Below are 20,761 nucleotides of genomic sequence, written 5' to 3'. Positions count from 1 at the left end.
TTTATTTATATTTTTTATAATTTTTTATGATATCTGTTGATTCATTTGCTGAGCTTGTAGAACTTAAATCGGAACGAGATAAACAATAGTTGTTCATGATTAAATTTTTAAAAATTTGACTTTAACTCAATGTTAAACCACTGTAACTCTACCAAAGTGTAAATCTTGAATGATCATTAATAATAAATATTATATGAATTGGGAATTACATTTTATATGTGGATTTTCAAGGAAATATAACCAAAATGAAACCGTTTTTTATTACTTCATTGCATATTTACATTATCTAATTGTAATTAAATGCAATATAAATAATAATCAAACAGGTTTATTTATTAAATTTTATTCAATGCTCAAGCTATAATATCTGTACAAAAATACTCTTATCAATTAAATCTAAAACACTCCATAATTATATTATTAACATAGGTATAATACTTATACATACATATAAAATGGTTTTCAACAGCACATGAAAAAATTACAATTTCATTCTTATTTCTATTCAATTTAATTTTAACTCTTCTAAAAATGCCTTATATTTAAAGCAACTCTGAATATGTTGATATGTTATTCATTTATGGTAATAGGCAGACTGTTGCTTTGTATTTACAAAGGTTTCTGAATAGAAAATTATCAGCTCCATTATCTTTTCAAAACGTTGAAAATTGTATGTGTAGAACAGATATTTCACAACCTTATATTAAGAATTTAGTCAATGTAGGTGAATTATTATTTTTAAATTTATTAATTCAGGTACATTACCTAATGGAGATCTTAAATAAAACATTAAATTGTGTACTATGCCATACTCAAATTACCAACAAACCATATAATATTAACCATTACGTATTTATACGTTCGCGGACAAAACACCTTTTTGTACTAAATCCAAAGTAAACAAAATACATTTATTTTATCTATTTATTATAATTATATTATAATATAACGGTATTTAATGCTAGGTATAACAAAGATGTACATATTGGTATTTTGTACAATAGCAATTTTATTTAATTTAAAATTTTAACAACGTTAAAGAAACGAAATATATTTATTATGAGCCACACTGCAGGCGTTCACCAGCCGTACGTGCACGCGGGCCACATGTTTGATACAATGATACCTCTATGACACAATCGTATTAAATAATTCGCAATTTTTTTTTAAACTTGAAAAAAATATTAAAAATCAGGAAATTGATGAAATTAAAATGTTGAAACGTCAATATTTTCAGAAAAATAAACTTTACAAAATGGCTATCTTAGATTTTTTTGAAAACAATTAAATAAAAAAATACATTTTTTAACTTTTTTACCAAAACATGAAATATTTGTAGTTCTTGTCCCTGTGAATCTTATTAAAAAAACAGAACTATGATATCTCCATTATTTCAGGAGATATCACAATAGGTAAATCCTCGCTGGGCACTGTATATATCAACGTTATAGTCAGCAGAACCAGGTTTGTGTTAATAGTATCAATAACTTATAAATTATAATTATACATCGTCTTCAGATGTTTCTTCATACTTAATAGACCTTCTAATAGTTTATTTATAAATTAACTCAATTATACTATTGGTATGCTATATTTTATTTTAATGAAAAAATTGAATATTTAAATTCTACATTAAAATAAAATAAAACCGTATTGATACTTTTGAAATACTTTCTGCCAGTTTTTGAATTTGTTCCACATTTTTGAATACATAACTTAACATTAAATATTTATTGATCCATTTATCTATAGGTAATAAAATAAAACTAGAAAAATTGATTGTTTTATACTAATTATTTTGTTATACATTGTATTATATTATATTATTGTGTCAATGAGCCCTTTAGTGAAAGTACATGGTTTTCAAATTAAAAAAATATACATATTATTTTTATTTTATAAGTAGAATTAGATACTATGTTTAGTGTATTAAGCTATATTTACAGCTTGAACAACCATAATATTTTAAGAAGTAACTCCAATTTGTGTGTACTTATAATTTCTACTTATAAAATAGATAAAACAAAAAAGCTAGTTAATATTATAAGGTTACAAGGTCACAAGTTCTGTGAGTGAAAATTGAATTAGTTTTAAAATAATATTTTTAATGTTGTTTAAAATATATATATATATAATTGAGATTACTGGGTCTCACTGATACAAACCTAAAATGTTAAAGTGCTTTCATGAGTTCAATACTTAGGAGTTACTATTTTATTGTAAGAACGGCAGAGTATAAACATAACACTATTAATTTTAAATAAACAAATTACAGTTTCTGGATCTATTATTTATAAGTAACACATATATTATAAATGTACAAAATTATATATGTTTATTTTAACGATTGAGATAAGATTATAAATTTCTAATAAAAATTGAATTGGCAGTAATTATTAAATTAAATAATTAAAAAATGTATTACTTTTTTGTTTTGGGTCTAATTGAATTATTTAATTTATTAAGAACTAAAAACCTAGTGTAATATATATATATAAATATATATAAATATATTAAATATATATACATATATATATATATTATTTATAAATAAAGCTAAAATGTAATTAATTTAATGAGTCAGTATTGATAAAAAAATAATTTTTAACCTCTTAAAATTATATTTCAACCAGAACATTATCGTCTGTAACGGTGTTTTTTACTTCTTGATTCATTTGAACTAGAAGAACTATTTCGTTTGCTTTTGTGCTTTCTGGAATTATGTGATGGTGGCGATCGACTTCTTCTTGATTTATAATTATGCGGAGATCTTCTATCATAATTTCTTGAACGTGACCTACTCCTATATCTTGAATGCAACCTACTACTCTTTGACATTGAATGTGATCTACTTCTATTTCTAGAACGCGATCTTCGTTTTCTCTTTACACTATCTGCATTAGTTTTAATCGAAGATTTTGATTTACTTTTATCACTTGTCTTATTTTTGTATTTATAGTCAGTATTATCACTCTTCTTACTAACACTACTACTGCTCGATAAACTAGAACTTGATGATCTTTTTGATTTAGATTTCTTTTTTTTTTGTCCATTTTTAATATTCAAATCATTTGATAATTCTTTTTTAATTTTATCATGTTCCTTGACCATCTTTTGGCTAGGTCCTTCATCCTCAGTACATCCTGAAATTCACAATCGTAAATATTTATATCGTTATTTTAAAATCAATAAATTTAAGACATTATAAATACAGTTTGATATTTTAGGAATCATTTTAATACCACAATATAATATATAATAGTTTATACTTGGTATTAAAATTAAAAATTAAATCACTCAACACAATTAATTGCTAAATAATAATCAAATATATATATATATATATTATATATATATATTTAAATATTGTTAATTTATTTTGAACTATTCTAACTCTGAAATTATTGATTACTAAACTAAAAACATGTTCAATATATACATTTTTTTATTAATTAAATTAACATAATTTTACCTTTTTTCTGAATGTTTTCCACTACCTGACTACTATTATCATTAATCTCTTCACCGAGTTTGATACTATTATCAAATTTGGATCTCACAAGTTTTTCCCGGTCTTCTAGCTGATCTAATTCTATAAGGATTCTTGCTTCAATATAACTGAACTCACGTTGGCGTTTTAATATTCTTTCCTAAGTATGTTAATAATTATTTTAAATTTTAATTTGAAGATAATAAATTTAATTATTTAATTGCAATTTAAACCAAGTAAAAATATAATTTACTTGAATAGCTTCATCAGAATCCTGTTTTAATTGTTTATGACCTGAAATGTGCTGTTCTTCATCACTTTCATCAGATGACCCAGATTCTGAACCATAAACTCCAAGTCCTTTAAAAAAAGTCATTGTTATTGCAAGTTAGCATATAATGTATTTAAAAAAAAATGTGTTTGTAGATGTCAGACATGAAAATATTGGTAAAAGTGATAACAATATACAGTAAAAAAAAAAAAATGTACATAAACAATTATTGATATGATTAATGGATGACTGACAATAGCTTCACAATAAGTACATTTTAACTTGCATTCAAGTAATGTAATTATTAAATTAATTAAATACATATTATAGTTAAAAAAACAACATTAAAAACTTACCCAGATTACCAGCTAATGATGTTTGATTTCGATTCACTTGATTATCTGTTACATGCCATATTTTGATAATAATATATTTTAAAAATAGATTAAAAGTACAAAATAATTATTTTTTGTTTACTCATACATTAAATTTTACTTACGATATCGGACTATTTTATGAGGAGTTTTAATTATGTAAAATATTACCTGTTTGTAAAGTAGATTTCAGCACATCTTTGACTATATTTAACATCATATCATTAGTAACATCCATTAATAATTTTGTTAGAATTTTTCGTAGACTTAACATCTGAAAAAATTGAATCCAATTACAATTACTATTATAAGCATTTTAAAATACAATTAAAGAAATAATAATAACTTAATTATTTTTGTTTGTTGTAAATACAAGTAGGTAAATGTTAAAAACTGTATTACCGTATCTTCCCAGATTTGAGCTTTAGTCTTACGTGGGTTGAGAGGAGAAAGGTCATTCTTCACAGACTCAGTTTTTCTAGGTTCATTATCATTGACATAATCAATAGACGCTGGTTCAACATCGTCATCAATCATTTGAGTTTCATGGTCTAAATTCAAAGGTGACTAAAAAAAATGTAATTGTTATAATATTTTTTTAATAATAAAAACTTGAAATAGAATTAATAAATCAATAATATAAAAACAATGTATACATTTGGCAATTCCTGAGTAATATTTTCATTTGTAAAACTAGAATAATCAGATTCACTAAAGGATTGTTCTTGTTCAATTTTTCTTCGTTTTTCTCTTTCCATTTTTTCTAGTCCCTCTCGAATCCAAGCAGGTAATTGCTTTCGTTTAGCAGCATCTGATAAATTATGAACAAAAAATAAACATAATAATTTAACAAAAGAAAGGAAAGTTTATTTTGTTGTTAGTTTAGTACGAGGCATATCCAGAAAGTAAAAGTACTGAGGCTCTCATGACCGTAGGGAATATTTTTTTATCATGTTCGCTACACTGCTGTATAGTTTACTCCTTTTTTTTAAAACAAGACCATAACAAGTTCAGTACGTTGAAAACTGTGGTCACAAGAATTCTTCTCGTAAAACATGTCGATCAAGTCTGCTGCCACCTCCTTTGTCCACTTCTCGACCACCCTTCACCTCCTCGTCGGTAGACAATTTTTTTCCACCAATGTGCTTCTTCAGGGAAGTGAACAAATGGTAATCTGAAGGCGCCAGGTCGGGAATACAGAGGGCGGTTCAAAACATCCCATCCAAAAAGTTGCTTCACGATATTGTTTGTGTGGGGTCTTGTGTTGTAGTGCAGCAAGCAGACTTCTCTTGTTAACAGACCCCTCCTTTTATTTTGAATAGCTCCTCTCAATATTTTTAGGGTTTTACAATACCTTGCTGCTTTGATGGTCTCCCCCTGAGGTAAATATTCAATCAATATGGTGTCTTTGTGGTCCCAAAACACTGATGCCATTATTTTTTTGACTGAAATTGTGGTTTTGAACTTTTTGGTTGAGGGTGAACTGGAGTGACGCTAGTGTTCGGACTGTCTCTTGGTTTCAGGCTTATAGTGTGCAACCTAAGTTTAATCTCCAGTAACAATAGACTTGAGAAGTTGTTCACCCTCCAGTTTATAGCGTTTCAAAGAGGTAATGAATGACGGCGTGGATTTTGGACTTGGTGGCAAACTCGATGAACATGTTTCATGAGAAAAATGCTTGTGACCACAGTTTTCAACGTATTGAACTTGTTATTAGGGGTCTTGTTATAAAGGAGAGGAGTAAAGCTATACAGCAGTGTAGCGAACATAGTAAAAAAATATTCGCTGCAGTCGTAAGAGCCTCAGTACTCTTACTTTCTGGATATGCGTCGTAACAGAATAATAAAAATTGATACTTACCAATAAACGATGGATCTTGAGTTCTATCATCTACATTAGTAATCACATTAAGTTTATTCCATTGATCTGGTTCAGTAGGCGGCGGCACTCTAGTATTGGGCCCTACCCAATAGTTCTAAAAAATTATATATAATTAATTAATAATAATTTATATTTTTAAAATTATAAAAACGTACATTGGGTGGATATGATTTATTTGGTGTCATCATTGGGTAAGGTGGAGGTGGTTCAGATAATATAGGAGGCATAATAAAAGGGGGTCTAAGTGGATTAATTGACTCCATAATAGGTGTTTTATTAGGTACAGATGTCGAAGAAGATGCCCAATTCCAATTCCATTGTTGTTGTTGTTGCCAAGTCCATGTATTCCAAGCACTAGGTTTTTCAATTTTATTTCCTAGAAAAAACAATGTTTAATAAAGGTTTTAACACCCTTATTGGTAAATTACTAACGTGCAGCAGGACTGGCAATAGTATGATCATTAAGAGTTATATTCGTTCCTGCTGCTGCATTTGAAAGATTCTGAGGTTCTACATGTTGACTGGGTAAAGTGTGTTCAGAAGTCGGAATTCTATCTTGTTGGCCATGTAGCATCGGAGGTGGAGTTTCTTTCATTTTGATCCATTGTTGAGCTAAACTTGCCCAATCCACTAGAAGATAATAATTTGTCTTGAATATAATTTTAACGACAAACATTTTACCGTATATACTATATACCTTGTTCGTTGTTCATATTCTTATATAAAGCAGGGTTCATCCATTGGTTCCCATAAGCCATGTTTGTTGATGATGGATCCGACCACATAAACCACAGCGCACACAATTGAGAGCGAGTACTCAAGACAATTTTGTTAAAGTCTAATTTCAAAGCATAGAAATTTATAGCTAGAGAAGTCTCAAATCGGTACACCTAATGTCAAGTGGCATATTTTAAACACGACCAAGAAGTACAACTTACTGTTTCATACGAGTATGACGACGTCGAAAACGATTTCAAGGATAGCGTGGCCTATTCAAGTCAAAGAGATGTCGATCGGTTCAGCGAATTTGCGGCGGCAAATGCGCGACAGCGTTTGTACCGATTACCAAATGCTGAGTTCAACGTTGTAAGTTACAAATTTACAGTAAACTATAGTGACTAGAAGTCAACAGTTCAGACTAAACTTCAAACAACTCTATTAAACTTAACTATGACGACAAAACAATTAAAACATAGTCAGAAGACATGCGCTTGTACAATGTAGTGATGAACTGATATTCGTGTACACTGTACAGTAAGGTTTACGCGTTTACGGCATTACGGCACATGCATTATCAGAGAAGTTCGATAAGAAAAATGCCAACATTTTGTACCGTAATTACTGTGCGGTACAAAAATCTCGGTTTCCTCCATGGACGAATACAGCTGGTACTTTTGGTAATCTCAACCAAAAAAAATTTTGATAAAAAAAATAGTTACGCTGTACAGTCACAGAAATCTTTTCATCTATTCTATGATATAGTTATGGTATAGTTTTGCATTTTGGAGATCATGAGTACCTACGTTTGATTTGTCTGCAAGTATAACATTTTGTCGACATTTCTAATTTTTCACAGATATCAGAGTCATTACTGTGATTACTTACTTATTATCAGGGCTTAAAGCATTTGCTTATTTTTATGGATTGACTTAAAATGTAGCAGAGTGCTATGGAAGTGTATGTCATATTACAACACGTTCAATTATGAAATTTGAAAGTGATCTTTTTGCTTTTTTCAACGATTTTTTAAAAAGATGCTTATTTTCAGTTTTTCTGATTATTTTTGTTTTTTTGACAAGTTTTTCTACCTTCTTTTTCAGAAAATCTATAAACAATAAGGCAAAATGTCTCGAAAGTGAAGTTTGATTTTTTTTTATTATATAAAGACTTATTTTTATTTAGAGACATTTCCTAATCATTTTGTTTCAATATTATTTGTAATCTTTAATTATATCATTTTTAGCACAGTTACAAATTATATCTAGTACCTGGTAAAAAAAAGTTTTTTTTTTCATTAAATATTTTTGCTCAAATTTAAGTTTTTTAAATGCTTATTTGAGTGTTTATAATGATGTTTTTAAGCGCTTATTTTAATGATTTTAAGTGCTATAAGTCCCGAGCCCTGCTTATTATATATAATACATTTGAAAAAATGATCGAGATAATATGTTTGTCTTCGATTTGTTGTTGTAAATCTGTAATACAACCATAAATTAAGGTATATTATACATAAGATTTCTGAAAACAGATTTGAATTTCTTCAGATAGACTTTCCCTTATTTTTGGTTTTAACTTTTCCAAAAATCTTTTAATTACTTTTTTTTAATATAACATTTCTAGGATTTTTTAGTAAAATATAAAAAAATATGGAAAAGTTGACTTGACGAAAATGTAGGTATTTAATATAATTATGTATGGGAATGCTGTGCAAAGCAAATAGTTTACATAATATACATAATAAATATATCATGTACCTTTATTGAATATGTTTTCAAATTTATTAAATAAAGCAAGTCAATTATTTTTTAATTATTTTATTTTATTTAAAAAAAATTATTTTCCTTGATTTTGTGTTGGAATAATTGTCAATTATCTTCACAATATTTAGAGTTTTGGTTCGTTCTTATTCTATGTTTAAAATTTCTATACTAGATAAACTTTTTTGTTGACATGAGTTTCCTTTTTCTTTTACTTTATTTCCAAAATATTGACTTAAAACTAATAAAGCCCATCTTGGGGGCACTACTGGCAAAAAAATTTAACACAGTTTGAACAATTTCAAAAAACTGTTTTATTAAATTGTGACTGTTGCATTCAAAATAACAATAATTAAGTTATTACTACAGCAGTCAGCAATGGACATACTTGGCTGATAGAGAACAATGTTTTATACTTGTTTGCTCTCCAGAATGTGTTCTACTCATCACAGAACCTCCGTCATATCCTTGGCCTTGACATTTTTTAATATCTAACCCAAGTTTCATTAAAACATCTTGGGTAAAGTTCACATAATCAGCCACCAATAGGAATAAATTAAAAATAGTTATTTTATTTGATGTTTGATATATATAATATCGAGGCCTCGGGCCTTGCTAATATTTCAAAGAGTCAGGACCCCAGTGCAATCCACCAGTGGTTTATCTGGTGCTGTCTATAATCCCTTGTTGCACGTAAGACAAAAATAGAAAATCTCCTTGAATATACAATATCATAGTCAATAAGTACAACTGTAATTGTCATCGTACAATAAATTTTAATAAAATAATTAAACTAAAATCGTACGTCTCTAACGATAAAAGTCAAACTTGGGTGTCTAATAAAACGATTTCGCGAGATCACAACAATCCAGCCTAGGATAATCGCTATAATAATAATTACCACTACTCTAATTAATGAAAAAAATCATAAAAGAGAACTCCCTGTAAGAGTCTGTTACATATCTGATTGTTTTAAGTTACCTATTTAGGCCAATTAAAATTTCTGTCCTTTATTTTATTGAAATGATACCTTTGGCCTACATTTTGTAAAACCTGAAACGCTTTACTGGATCTACATAAACATTTTGTAATCATTGTCCTTTGGCTGATTTTTAATGCCGAGTATAGTATGAATTGTAAACTTTTAGTATTTTTTATGTACATACTTTACAAATCAATTGAACATAAAAATACTTTTACTACTAGATTTACAATTTACTTAGTTCAATGCACTTATATCTATGATCTTGCTTAAATATAATACCTGATACTACTTGGTAATAATAGTTATTACAAAGTCTGTACTTGTATATACATTTCAATTTAGCTTTTGTTTCGTTTTAGTTAAAAAATAAATGTAAACATAGAACTACTGGTAATACATTTAATAAAACCTGCAAAAATATTACAATTAAGATTGAGACAAATTGTATCATATTATTACCCACATTACAAATGCACTAAATAAAAGAATACCTAGATTCAACAATTAAAATATATTTTTACTGTAATGTTTAAGGGAATATGTACATTGTGTACTGATTAATATCAGTTAATAAGATTAATTTAAGTATAAAGGTACATTAATAAAGCTTGATTTACAAATTACAATTATTTTTAAGAATATTTAAAACAATTCATATTATTGTATTATTTCAGACATTAAGAATTACAATTTTAATACTAGAACATACATATTTTTTTAATAATAGGTATTTAAATCATGTTGAGAATAAGAAAATTTATAAACAACATTTAAAAATATGTACAAAATTCAGATATTTATATTACAATTATAAAAATATAAATTATAATAATATTATGTAGGTGTAATTAAGTATAATGTAATCTGCAGGGATGGAAAAACTGTGGCATGTGAACAATTACTTATTAATATAATATATTTATTTTTAATGAAAAGACAATAATGTAAGTACTTCATGTTTTCCAGAAAGTCAAATTTACATTTGTTAAACACATAGATAACATGCTAGATGTATAACAACGTAATGGATAATAGTTTAAATTTTATACATAATATTATATATCTATATTACATACATCAGTTATACAATTTTTTATATTTAAACATTTAAGTATAAAATAAATGTGGTATGGAAAATTTTTTTTTAATCAATCTTCAACAATGGTATCATTATTATCGGTACAATCACTATCGTCATAATCACTATCAAGATATTCTTTATTTAACTGTTCACCAAGAGCTCTTAATTTGAAATTATTCAATACTTTACACCACAAATTCCAGTTTTTATCAGTATTGCAGAATTCTGTATCATAAATAATATATTTATGTTTTTTTGTACATTTTAAAAGTCTAGGCCATTGATATTTAACTTTTATCAATTTTTGTGCTTTGATGAAAATCCCATCAAAACCTACATGACAAGTACACAGTTCATCTACAATATACCCACACAAAATTGCTGTAAAAGAATAGGATACAGAATTTGTTTCAACATTTATTGTTATGGTATCTATTGTATTTGATATATGATAATTGTTTACTGACAAAATATTCAATTTAAGATAAATCCAAGTGTTATCTTGATGCCAAAAACATTGAGGGACTACTGGAGTCTTATTGCAATCTAGACAATATTTTTTTAAAATGTTTATATCTTTTATCTGTTCTGTGTTTGAAATTATATTCTCTTTATTTAATGTTTTTGAAACAGACTCATTAATGTTTTCATTAGCCGAACTTGGTAAAATTTGGATTTCATTTGTTGAACTTGGTATAATTTGGGTTTCGTTTGTTGAACTTGGTTCAATTTGAGTTTCATCTATTTGATTTGACATTTTGAATAGGCTGTTTAGTAGATCTATCTGACCTTTTAAATCTTCTTCATCAATTTCATTATCATCCTCACTATCATTTTCCTCATGTTTACAATTTATGCTTAAAATATTTTGTATTTGAGTATTATCAACATACATATTAAATTCATCAGCCAGTGTGACATTTATATTTATATCATGCTTAAATAATACAACTTCATAACAGGTTCCTCCAGTCAACTTTGTATCCATAGTAGAAGAAAGAACTTTTAAATTTATCATATTATCTGTAAGTTCTAATAAACGATTATTAAATTGATCTACAACATTGGTTGGTAAACTATCATTAAAACCACTTAAACTACACTCAATTACTTGAAATGGTAACTTTGTTATCAAATCTGAGGGTATAGTTAATAAATTATGAATTTCAACTTGGTAAAATTCACCATAATCTATACATAGAATATCAGCTATTTGATTGTCAATTTTTTGAATAATAACACGGTTATACTTATTTTCTCCAGGTATTAATGCTAAACATACATTTCCAACAGTGGCGCAAGTTAATTTTTCAACAGATGTATTATTGATAGCATCATCAATGTCTCTTTGAAGAGCAATAACTCTATCAGAATATTGCAAATTACTTATCAAAAAACATTTTGGACTATCTATGTAATGAACAATTACATTTGAAATTATTTGCTTGGACAAATGAGCCCATTGTACTTGTATTACTTCGTCAACTTCATTTTTTTGTCTATCACATGAAAATAATGGTATATTTGATTTTTTAACAATTGGTGGTTTTGCAACATTTAAGTGTTTTTTCCATATTAGAGCATCTTTATCTAAGCTAATTAATTTATCTATTAGACAAGAACTTTGTCTTGCAAGATTGCGTTTAATTAATTCATTTGGTAATATCAAAGAACTTTTATAAAGTTTACATGCAAAGTGAGAACATTTAATACATTTTTTAGCTAATATCCAATTAACCCATAAATGTATTCCTAATGTAAGTTCAACTTTGCAAATAAATTCTAAATCCGTCAAAATAAATGGTTCTAATAAACTACGTACAATATTTGTTGTATCAACTGGCCATTTGAAAACAGACGTTCCTTCTACCACAGGTTCCATGGAAGATATGATGATTTCAACAGCTACAGGCCGAAATTCTTTTAAATGGTTTGGCAGTACAAATATTTTATTTGAACTAATTTCTTTTGTTTGTCCAATGTCAATTAATATTACTTTTACCTTAACTGTAAGCCATCCATGTACTATATCCAAGACAACTGCTCGATAAAATTCTTCTTGTTCAGTTTGTATCATAACCATTTCACCAATAGAAAAGGTTTTACATAAAATGATAGTATTTGGAGTTGAACAGATGTTTTTTAATTCATGTTTTATTTTTTCAAACGAATCATCAATATTAATCCAATCTTGATCTTTTGTAGGATTTTTTTTGGTACTATACTTAAGAATTCTGCCATAAAAATGTGAAGCACTTACAATTTTTGTCAGTTTTATTGTAACCAAACATTTCATAGGAATATTGAGACATTTTTTATCAAGTGTTTTGCATAAAATATGACGCTCTGCACATGTTCCTTCGCAAGTACCAAATTCTTTTACTTTATCACAAAGAAATGGACGGGAAATTGATACTTTACTATCTTTGAATGGCGTTTTTAAAAAATCAAACATATTTGATATATATATCAATACCTATAAGAGAAAAGAGAAAAATATTAAAACAAATACATTCACCAATAAAAATAAAAAGATAAGGTAAATTTAGAAATATGAGTGTGAGAAGAATATTTGAGGGGTTTGCGGAATTTTTTTTTTAGGGATAACTTTTCCTTGGCTTATTATATACAGCCATATAGATGCAAGATAACTTACTATTAATTAAATTTCAAGTTTAAGTAATGTTTATTAAATACCTTAAAGGACAATAAAGCTTTAAAAAAATTTTATTGTATAAATTATAAAGCTTCAAATAAAAATAATTTTGTCAGACAGTATTATATTTGACACAATTTATAAAATAAACACGTGCTATTTATTTTGTACGATTAAAATAGTAATAAAAAAAACAATTATTTGACATATCTTCAAGTTATGAAAATATATTTCTAAAAAGTTTATTTATTTATTCAGATGGTTGTATTATTTCTTAAGTACAGTGACATGGTATGTACATGGTATGGCAAGGCACGGCAATGCCCCGGGCGCTGGACTTGGAGGGGCCCTTGACCCTTGTAAAATTTATTATTGTATAATGGATGTGTTAAATTTGAATGCAATGACAGGTATCATTGTATACGAAAAACGATTCTGAAGAGATGATTTGTCAGTCTAGGATAATTAGTAGGATATATTAATTATTACCTATATTTAAATTGTAATATATTTTTATTTTACGTGATTTTGTAAAAAATTAAATTTCATACGCTCACAAAATATTTTCTATATTGATGCTGGAGTTTTTTTTAACTTTATTTGAAGGAAAGCTTAGGGGAAATCTTGTATTGAGTTTTTTAACTTTAGCTTAAATTGTGACTAACCATTTTTGATTTTTTTTACTACGATAAGAACAACTTATAATAAACCTTGTTTTAAATTTTAAAGATTTTTTGGAATGCCAAATTTTTTTTATCGACATTCCAAGAAAAAAAATTTAGAAAAATCGAAAATTTCAATTGCCTGCAAATACCTAGTTTAAAAAAATGTCAAAATATTTTTAAAATTGAATCATAAATAGATAACGCTAATATAAACATTTGGTAAAAATTTCAAGTATTTACAATGATTCGTTTTTGAGTTACAGAAAATATAAATTTGTTGAAAATTGATTATACATAAAAATTTCCATTTTTCTGTTACTTTTTAATGTTTTTCCTGACGCTTTTGAAAATTACTGGAAATTTTTTATTTTTGACAACAAAATACCAACTAGATTCATTTTCCTTTTCAAAAAAGGGGCTGAAGTTAAAAATTATTATTTCTGCTCCAAAACGTGATGACAAGATACAAATAAATAAAAATAAACATACATCATTGTAAAATAATACACACTCTGTTCAGAATCTAATATGATATATAAACATTAACATTTGAATTTTATTTTAAAATTCATGAGACAGGTACTGTTAGAAAAAAGTGCAAAACAGCTAAAACATACCTATCATATTATTAGAAAAAAAACATTTAGACACTAAAGAACTGATAAAAAAATTTTCTGAGATGGAAGCTAAAAAAAAAAAACTTTGAATAACTACTTTGTAGTCTTGTACATATTATATACGGGGGGGGGGGGGGGCAACACTTGATACTGCCCAGGGGACCCAAATTTAGTTACGCCACTGCCTAAGTACCAATAAAAAAATTGATTTAGGTTAGAGTTTATAGGAATGATTAAAAATGAAAATGTATATTATATAAGATAGCAAAGATAAATAATATTATACTCTGTAGTTTATTATTTAAGCATTATTATAATGTATAATGTACAAACTAAAATAATCAGAAATATTATAAACAAAAACACTTGTGTCGTAAACATTGGTACCTACTTTAAAATGAATATAGTTGATTTTTACTTATTTAATTTGAAAATGAATTTAACAAATAACGCATATGTAATGGTCAAAAATATCATCACAATTATACTCACTTATCATAAATCGCAATTTAAAAAATGTTAACTATGAGGCAAGACTATAAGAGTATTATGATTACCATATATTAACTACTAACCGACAATAATAACAACAATTAGAAAGCCAGAAGTATCGGAAATATAATTGCAATAATGAAATTGAAAAACTTATGTAACACTACGAATTCTTCATCATCATCACGAACAAAAAAAAATTCCAGAACGATCTATGCACAGTACGAGCTTGGAATACGGACTCACGGTAGAATGGTCTGAATAGTGAATATGGGTTTATGTTTTTACTCTATGCCAGTGGTTTTCAAACTGGGTGCCGCGAGTATCCACTAAGTGTGCCGCGATTTTTCCATAAATTACCGATTGCATTGAATTTTGATATAAAAGATGCGGGTATGTGTCAACTATTCGTCCAAGAATTAAAAATATTTGTTAGCCCATCAATCATACGTTTCTTATTAAATGTATATATAATTATAATTAATTCAAAACAATTTTGTTCATCTAAAAAAAAAGGTCAGTGTGCCGTGAAAATTGTTTGAAGTGTACGGTGTGCCGTGTATAATAAAAGTTTGAAAACCACTGCCCTATGCTGTCTATGGATGGGTTAGAATTTAGAATCACGATTTGAGACATCTTAAATCGTGGTTAGAAAATACAGTTGCTCGTACCATAGAGCACTCCGCTCGATGATCACTGCAGTTTGTGTTGTTATTTTTTCCCGCCACGGGCGACAACTGATAAACTCATTTTCTGTTCACGGGCCATGCGACGGTAGACGGAGTACGGACAATTAGTCACCAAGAAAAAACGTCGTATGCGGACAAATGGACAAACAATCAGTGAATCAGTCTCTGCCATAATTTGACATAAAATGGACAACTTTAAATTTTTTTTCGAGATCTGTAGGACAGTTGCATTATTCATTAATTTAAATTGTCACTGACAAAGTGTCAAAGTTTATAATATGACGTGATATATTTTGATCGGTTATAACTACAATAACTCTCTGTACATAGTTTATAATATATATATTATTTTTAGCAAACTGTAATGAAATGTTTCTCTTGATAAATATAATTTTTTTATTGCCGACCGATTTATCCGGTTATTCGACCTTTTAGTTAATTTTGACTGTAACCCGAGCTGACAGGGGCGGCCTGCTATAAGAATACTAGGAGTGACTACTCCTGTCCCGAAAATAGGAAAAAAAATCGTTTTAAGTTGAACAGGTTTAATCATAATTCATAACAGAAGATTAATCATTTAAGTAAAAATAAGTGTATCTAAATCATAAATTTTAAAAGTTAATAAAAATTTAACTTAAGAACAACCTAAAAAGTATTACATTGGTCCAAGTAAATTTAGTTTGTGTGTGTGTGGGTGGGTTGTTTTGAAGACTCAAGCCGCCACTGCGAGCTGTAAACTTAATTCCGAATAGTTCTCGCTGTATACCTATGTCGTGCGTATTGGTAATAATAACAATGATGGAGTGTTTTAAAACCAGCCACGGTAAAGATTTTTTTATGTTTTAAAATATATATAATAGATATGTCTGTGAACAGTGTGAACATTTCAAAAATTAAGTGTTTTATATGACGTAATATACATTTTTTTCCGGATTATCTTGTCCGGGTATGAAATTATAACGGAGGCAGATTTTTCGTACATATGGCATTTTTTCACGGGGATCAATTGTCGTAGATCTGATACGAGTTTGTAAATAGTGATAAGGCGAAACGCTCTGGCCGCCGGCCGGACGATTTACTTACTACTGACTGCTTATGATACAGCTAAAGCGAACGTGAGATTGTTACTGTACACTGTACAGTTTTGGTGTAAGCAATAATAATATAAACATACGCGTTTGAAACACCTATTCTTTAATTAATTCTTCTCGCACGTTTCGTCGGCGCGTGGAGACCGTGCCATGGACAGCATCGTGGAGCACGTTTATGCGGAACCCAACATACCACCAGTAATCGGTGAGTCTTACTCCGAAATCTGATATCTACAGATTTCCAGTCATTCAATAATTTTTCTACCCAATAATGATTCAAATTGCTTATAATATATTCAAATAATGTAATCATACGTACTAACAATTTGTTGGTTCAAATTGGTATGAAATTATCACACTTCAGAATAACGAACCATATCAATGATATGATGTAAAAATCCTAGTGCGATTTTATTCACACTCGTTTGGGCGAATGAATTTCTAGATAATGTATTATCTGAGTGTACTGATTCCTTCATTTGTTAGAACCAAATGAACTGTTTAATTAAATATATGTTGACAGATTTGTGTTTTATTTTCTAGCAATTACGGAAGTGGGCCATTTGAATTCATCAACACTTTTAGATTGTGGTATGGCAATTGAGAATACATCTAATAGACCCATATTAAAAATATTTAATCAACATGGTGGTACAGTTGAAGAAGAAGATCCTAGTAGAAAGGATAATGGAAAAAAATACTTAATTTTGAGAAATAAAAAAACAAATAAGGTAGCTAAGTTTATACATTTAAGTTGTTAGTTAATACAATTCTTTATTATTTAAATGTATATATTTTATTTTGAAAATGTAATCTATTATTTGATTAAATTATGCAATTACTGTTAATTGCAAAAACTATAAACTTATATATATGAGTTGTATTTTTGTAGGTTTTAGTTTATGGTACCAAAGTAACTTATCTTAAAAAGCCAGATTACTTTAAAATGAAAACGTTTGAAGATCAGACATTGGCAGATAAAAATCAAGAATTTAATTTAGTATTTGGAACTAAAAAGTCATCACGTATTTCAAAGTCTAAGGTTAATAATACCATTGAAGTTCCAACAGATGTCTTTGAAAACATTTCTTTTTCTTGTATGTATAGATTTTTATCTGGATTTTTATATTAATATGTCTATTAAATATATTACTATTTTTTTTTTAGCGGATGCATTGCAACCATCATTTTCTCAGACCAATGAATTTTTAGTATATTTACCATTGGGATGTAATCGTTTTTCTAGTAAATTAGAAACAATTTATCCAGTTTCTACATTATTGCTCGAAAATGAAATAGACTTAATGACTGATTATGCTAAAGAAGTAATAAGTATGTTACCGATTACCAGTGACAATGAGGAGTAAGTTTCTATAAAAATTAAAGGAACTTTATTCAAATAGTTTTGAGTGACTTAAAAGTTACCATAATTTTAAAATATTTAATTTATGATGTATATTTTTAATTTTTTGATATTTTTAAATTTAAAGTTAAGTGAGGACCTATGTTATAGATCAGAGGTTCAAAGTATTTTTCATGAACCTCATTAACTATATCGTGGATCAGTAGCATATCATTAATGAGTAAAAATGTAACTAATGCGTTATATCAATAATATAATGTTATAAATTTGTATCAGCGGCGCTTGTAGCATAGCTTTAGAAATCTGAAAAGTTTTAATAATATTTCAGTTTTAATTATTAAAAAGATAGGTTAAGGAATTTTGGTAATAAAAATAGTAAATATTTACATTTACAATTAATTTAACTATTATTTTAATACATATTTTAATCTTTTGTTTATCAACACTGAAGTACATATTTTGGATTGGTTCTATTATTTTAAATAATATAATTTTTTTTTTTAGTTTATCATCATTTTTCATAACAAATTTGAATAGACTATCTCATAAAAATATTCAAAATATCTGTCTCCTTACCTTTGCTGATGGACTGATAGAATTGTTAAGAGCAAAATCAGCTGAGTTGAATTTTATGAATATTGAAATTTACCCAAATTCCGAAGTAATAAATGATAAGGTGTTGGATAATTTTGTTGAATACAGTATAACTGGCAGGTAAAAGTTAAATAACTAAAAAAAAATACATTTAATTTATTTATATATTTTTTTAATTATCTAGAGATTTGACATCTAAGATGAAGGATAAAGCTGTGTGTCATATAATTATAATCATGATGTTAATCAACATGTATTCATTTGACTTAAGTTGGATATCATCATTTCTTCCATCAAGTAGCCAAAAGAGGTAATTTAAAATTTTAACATATTTATATTAATGAGTTATAACCAAGGATTGAGACTTTGTACATTTAAAATCATAAATAACCAGTATTGGGTAAGTTACTTTTCAAAAGTAATAATATTATGTTATTTGTTACTTCAAATATTTTTATTTAAATTACATTTGCATTACCTAAAATTATTTTTAGCACGTTACATTACTTTTTCATTAATAAAGTAGGACGTTATAAACAATGTTACTTTTTTTTCATTACTATCATTGATAACAGTTACCATTCTTTTTTAACCATATTCTATTAGTAATATGTATATTTATATTTTACTGTCAAAGACCTAGTGATAATAGATCTATTATGTACAATCATCTCACCTATACCATGATTATATAGTTGTATAAATTTAAACTTCAACTACTCATGTCTATACAAGTTATTTAGCCATGAAACAAGTGAAACTAAATGATGCAGTGTAATAATGCCATAAATTATAATGACCAATTTTATTAATATAATAGGTAATAGCCAATAGGTACAATTTAACTATTTTTGAATTCTTTAATTAATTCTATTTTTAAGCCTAACTCCTTTCTTTTTGCTAATAAAATAATAACATAATTCCTGGAATGTTCTACAATATTGTTAACTATTATCGGAATCGAAAATAAATATAATTGATTTTTAATTTTTCTAGAATATCCCATCGCGATGCATCGGCTTGTTTTTGTAAATACAAAACATTTAAACATTCAAAACTATAATTTTATTAACGTTTTAAATAAACGTCTTAGAGTGTTACTTGATAGAAATTACTTTCAAAAAGAAATTGCTTTACTTTAAGTAAAATGTAATGAAATTACTGCTGCGTTACTAAAAAAGTAATTTGCGTTACGTTACTACCCAACATTGTAAATAACATTCGTACATATGCAATAGGCATGACAAATATTAAAATATGCATTTACATATTATGTATATTCTATGTACTATAATCAGTTAAAAATGTAATTATTTTAATGACATATTGTTTTTTTTGTATTAGTGATTATAAATATTTAAAAATATGTATAAAAAAAAATCAAAAATATGCATTTTTACATATTTTGTATGTCTCTGAGCCTTGTTTACAACTACTTTATTATTATGTATTTTTTTGGTGCAAAATAAGATAATATTTTATATTTAATTCTTTCAGTTAATTATACATCATTCATGATAATATTTTTGTACATATGATTTTTTATTATTAATTAAAGTTTTTATCTATATTATTTCAGATTGACATTACTGATGAAGGTAGTAGGAGCATCACTAATGAGAGATGATCCAACCAAGTACACACTAAAAATTCCATTAGCAACTCTACCCGCATTTCAAAAACTATCAAAAAAAAGTCGTTAATAAATAACTAAATTTGAATTTGAATTTATACTTATTAATTGTTGGCAAGTGCTAATGTTGTTTTTAATAAAAAAATAAACTATTTTTAACTTATTGAATCTAGTATAAACATTTTACCTTATCCTATTATCTAAACATCAAAATAATTTATGAACATTGTATAAATTATATTAGAGATAATCTACAATCTAAGTATAATATTATGTATAATATTGTGCATTTGTAGAAGTAGGGTACACTTTATCACTAATTACCCTGTAAATATTTTTTAATTTTGTCTGTGGGACGTTAAACTAGATTAATGGATCATAAATTTATATGACTTACAATAA

At 27.1% G+C, this 20,761-nt stretch overlaps 3 protein-coding genes across 4 annotated transcripts; 1 reads left to right on the top strand and 2 right to left on the bottom strand.

Annotated features, from left to right (window-relative positions):
• Nucleotides 1-877: 877 nt before the first annotated feature.
• On the bottom strand, nucleotides 878-7,293 carry LOC132926323 (arginine/serine-rich protein PNISR-like). Its single transcript, XM_060990670.1, has 12 exons — nucleotides 6,955-7,293; nucleotides 6,714-6,854; nucleotides 6,449-6,646; nucleotides 6,172-6,392; nucleotides 5,996-6,110; nucleotides 4,792-4,946; nucleotides 4,538-4,702; nucleotides 4,307-4,409; nucleotides 4,118-4,162; nucleotides 3,744-3,850; nucleotides 3,473-3,650; nucleotides 878-3,143 (listed from the first exon to the last, which is right to left on the bottom strand). The coding sequence occupies exons 2-12, from the start codon at nucleotides 6,799-6,801 to the stop codon at nucleotides 2,638-2,640; spliced, it is 1,881 nt and encodes a 626-aa protein (XP_060846653.1). The 5' UTR covers nucleotides 6,802-6,854; nucleotides 6,955-7,293; the 3' UTR covers nucleotides 878-2,637.
• A 2,990-nt stretch (nucleotides 7,294-10,283) lies between these two features.
• Nucleotides 10,284-15,705, bottom strand: LOC132926608 (putative ATP-dependent RNA helicase TDRD12). Of its 2 annotated transcripts, none has more exons than XM_060990980.1 (2): nucleotides 14,990-15,705; nucleotides 10,284-13,035 (listed from the first exon to the last, which is right to left on the bottom strand). In XM_060990980.1, the coding sequence occupies exon 2, from the start codon at nucleotides 13,012-13,014 to the stop codon at nucleotides 10,627-10,629; it is 2,388 nt and encodes a 795-aa protein (XP_060846963.1). In that variant the 5' UTR covers nucleotides 13,015-13,035; nucleotides 14,990-15,705; the 3' UTR covers nucleotides 10,284-10,626. The 2 variants fall into 2 exon arrangements, with proteins under 2 accessions (XP_060846963.1, XP_060846964.1); XM_060990981.1 differs by having other exon boundaries at nucleotides 15,073-15,705.
• Nucleotides 15,706-15,880: 175 nt separating this feature from the next.
• Nucleotides 15,881-20,522, top strand: LOC132926609 (uncharacterized). The gene is made up of 7 exons (XM_060990982.1): nucleotides 15,881-16,974; nucleotides 17,313-17,500; nucleotides 17,662-17,866; nucleotides 17,937-18,132; nucleotides 18,637-18,846; nucleotides 18,911-19,036; nucleotides 20,306-20,522. Exons 1-7 carry the CDS (start codon nucleotides 16,920-16,922, stop codon nucleotides 20,427-20,429), a joined length of 1,104 nt encoding a protein of 367 aa, XP_060846965.1. The 5' UTR covers nucleotides 15,881-16,919; the 3' UTR covers nucleotides 20,430-20,522.
• Nucleotides 20,523-20,761: the final 239 nt, after the last annotated feature.

This window comes from Rhopalosiphum padi, chromosome 3 (genome assembly GCF_020882245.1).
Source record: "Rhopalosiphum padi isolate XX-2018 chromosome 3, ASM2088224v1, whole genome shotgun sequence".
NCBI lineage: Eukaryota > Metazoa > Arthropoda > Insecta > Hemiptera > Aphididae > Rhopalosiphum > Rhopalosiphum padi.
The sequence above is the reverse complement of the archived record's forward strand: the minus strand, read 5'-3'. Positions and strand labels throughout refer to the sequence as shown.

Bases quoted from the DNA above. Each gene is read 5' to 3' on its own strand.
- LOC132926323 (XM_060990670.1), bottom strand. From the start codon at position 6,801: ATGTGGTCGGATCCATCATCAACAAACATGGCTTATGGGAACCAATGG. The intron at 6,393-6,448 runs GTTAGTAATTTA...TGTTTTTTCTAG, and splicing joins TATTGCCAGTCCTGCTGCAC to GAAATAAAATTGAAAAACCT. The intron at 6,111-6,171 runs GTACGTTTTTAT...ATAATTTTTTAG, and splicing joins ATAAATCATATCCACCCAAT to AACTATTGGGTAGGGCCCAA.
- LOC132926608 (XM_060990980.1), bottom strand. From the start codon at position 13,014: ATGTTTGATTTTTTAAAAACGCCATTCAAAGATAGTAAAGTATCAATT.
- LOC132926609 (XM_060990982.1), top strand. From the start codon at position 16,920: ATGGACAGCATCGTGGAGCACGTTTATGCGGAACCCAACATACCACCA. The intron at 17,501-17,661 runs GTAGCTAAGTTT...GTATTTTTGTAG, and splicing joins GAAATAAAAAAACAAATAAG to GTTTTAGTTTATGGTACCAA. The intron at 19,037-20,305 runs GTAATTTAAAAT...ATATTATTTCAG, and splicing joins CCATCAAGTAGCCAAAAGAG to ATTGACATTACTGATGAAGG.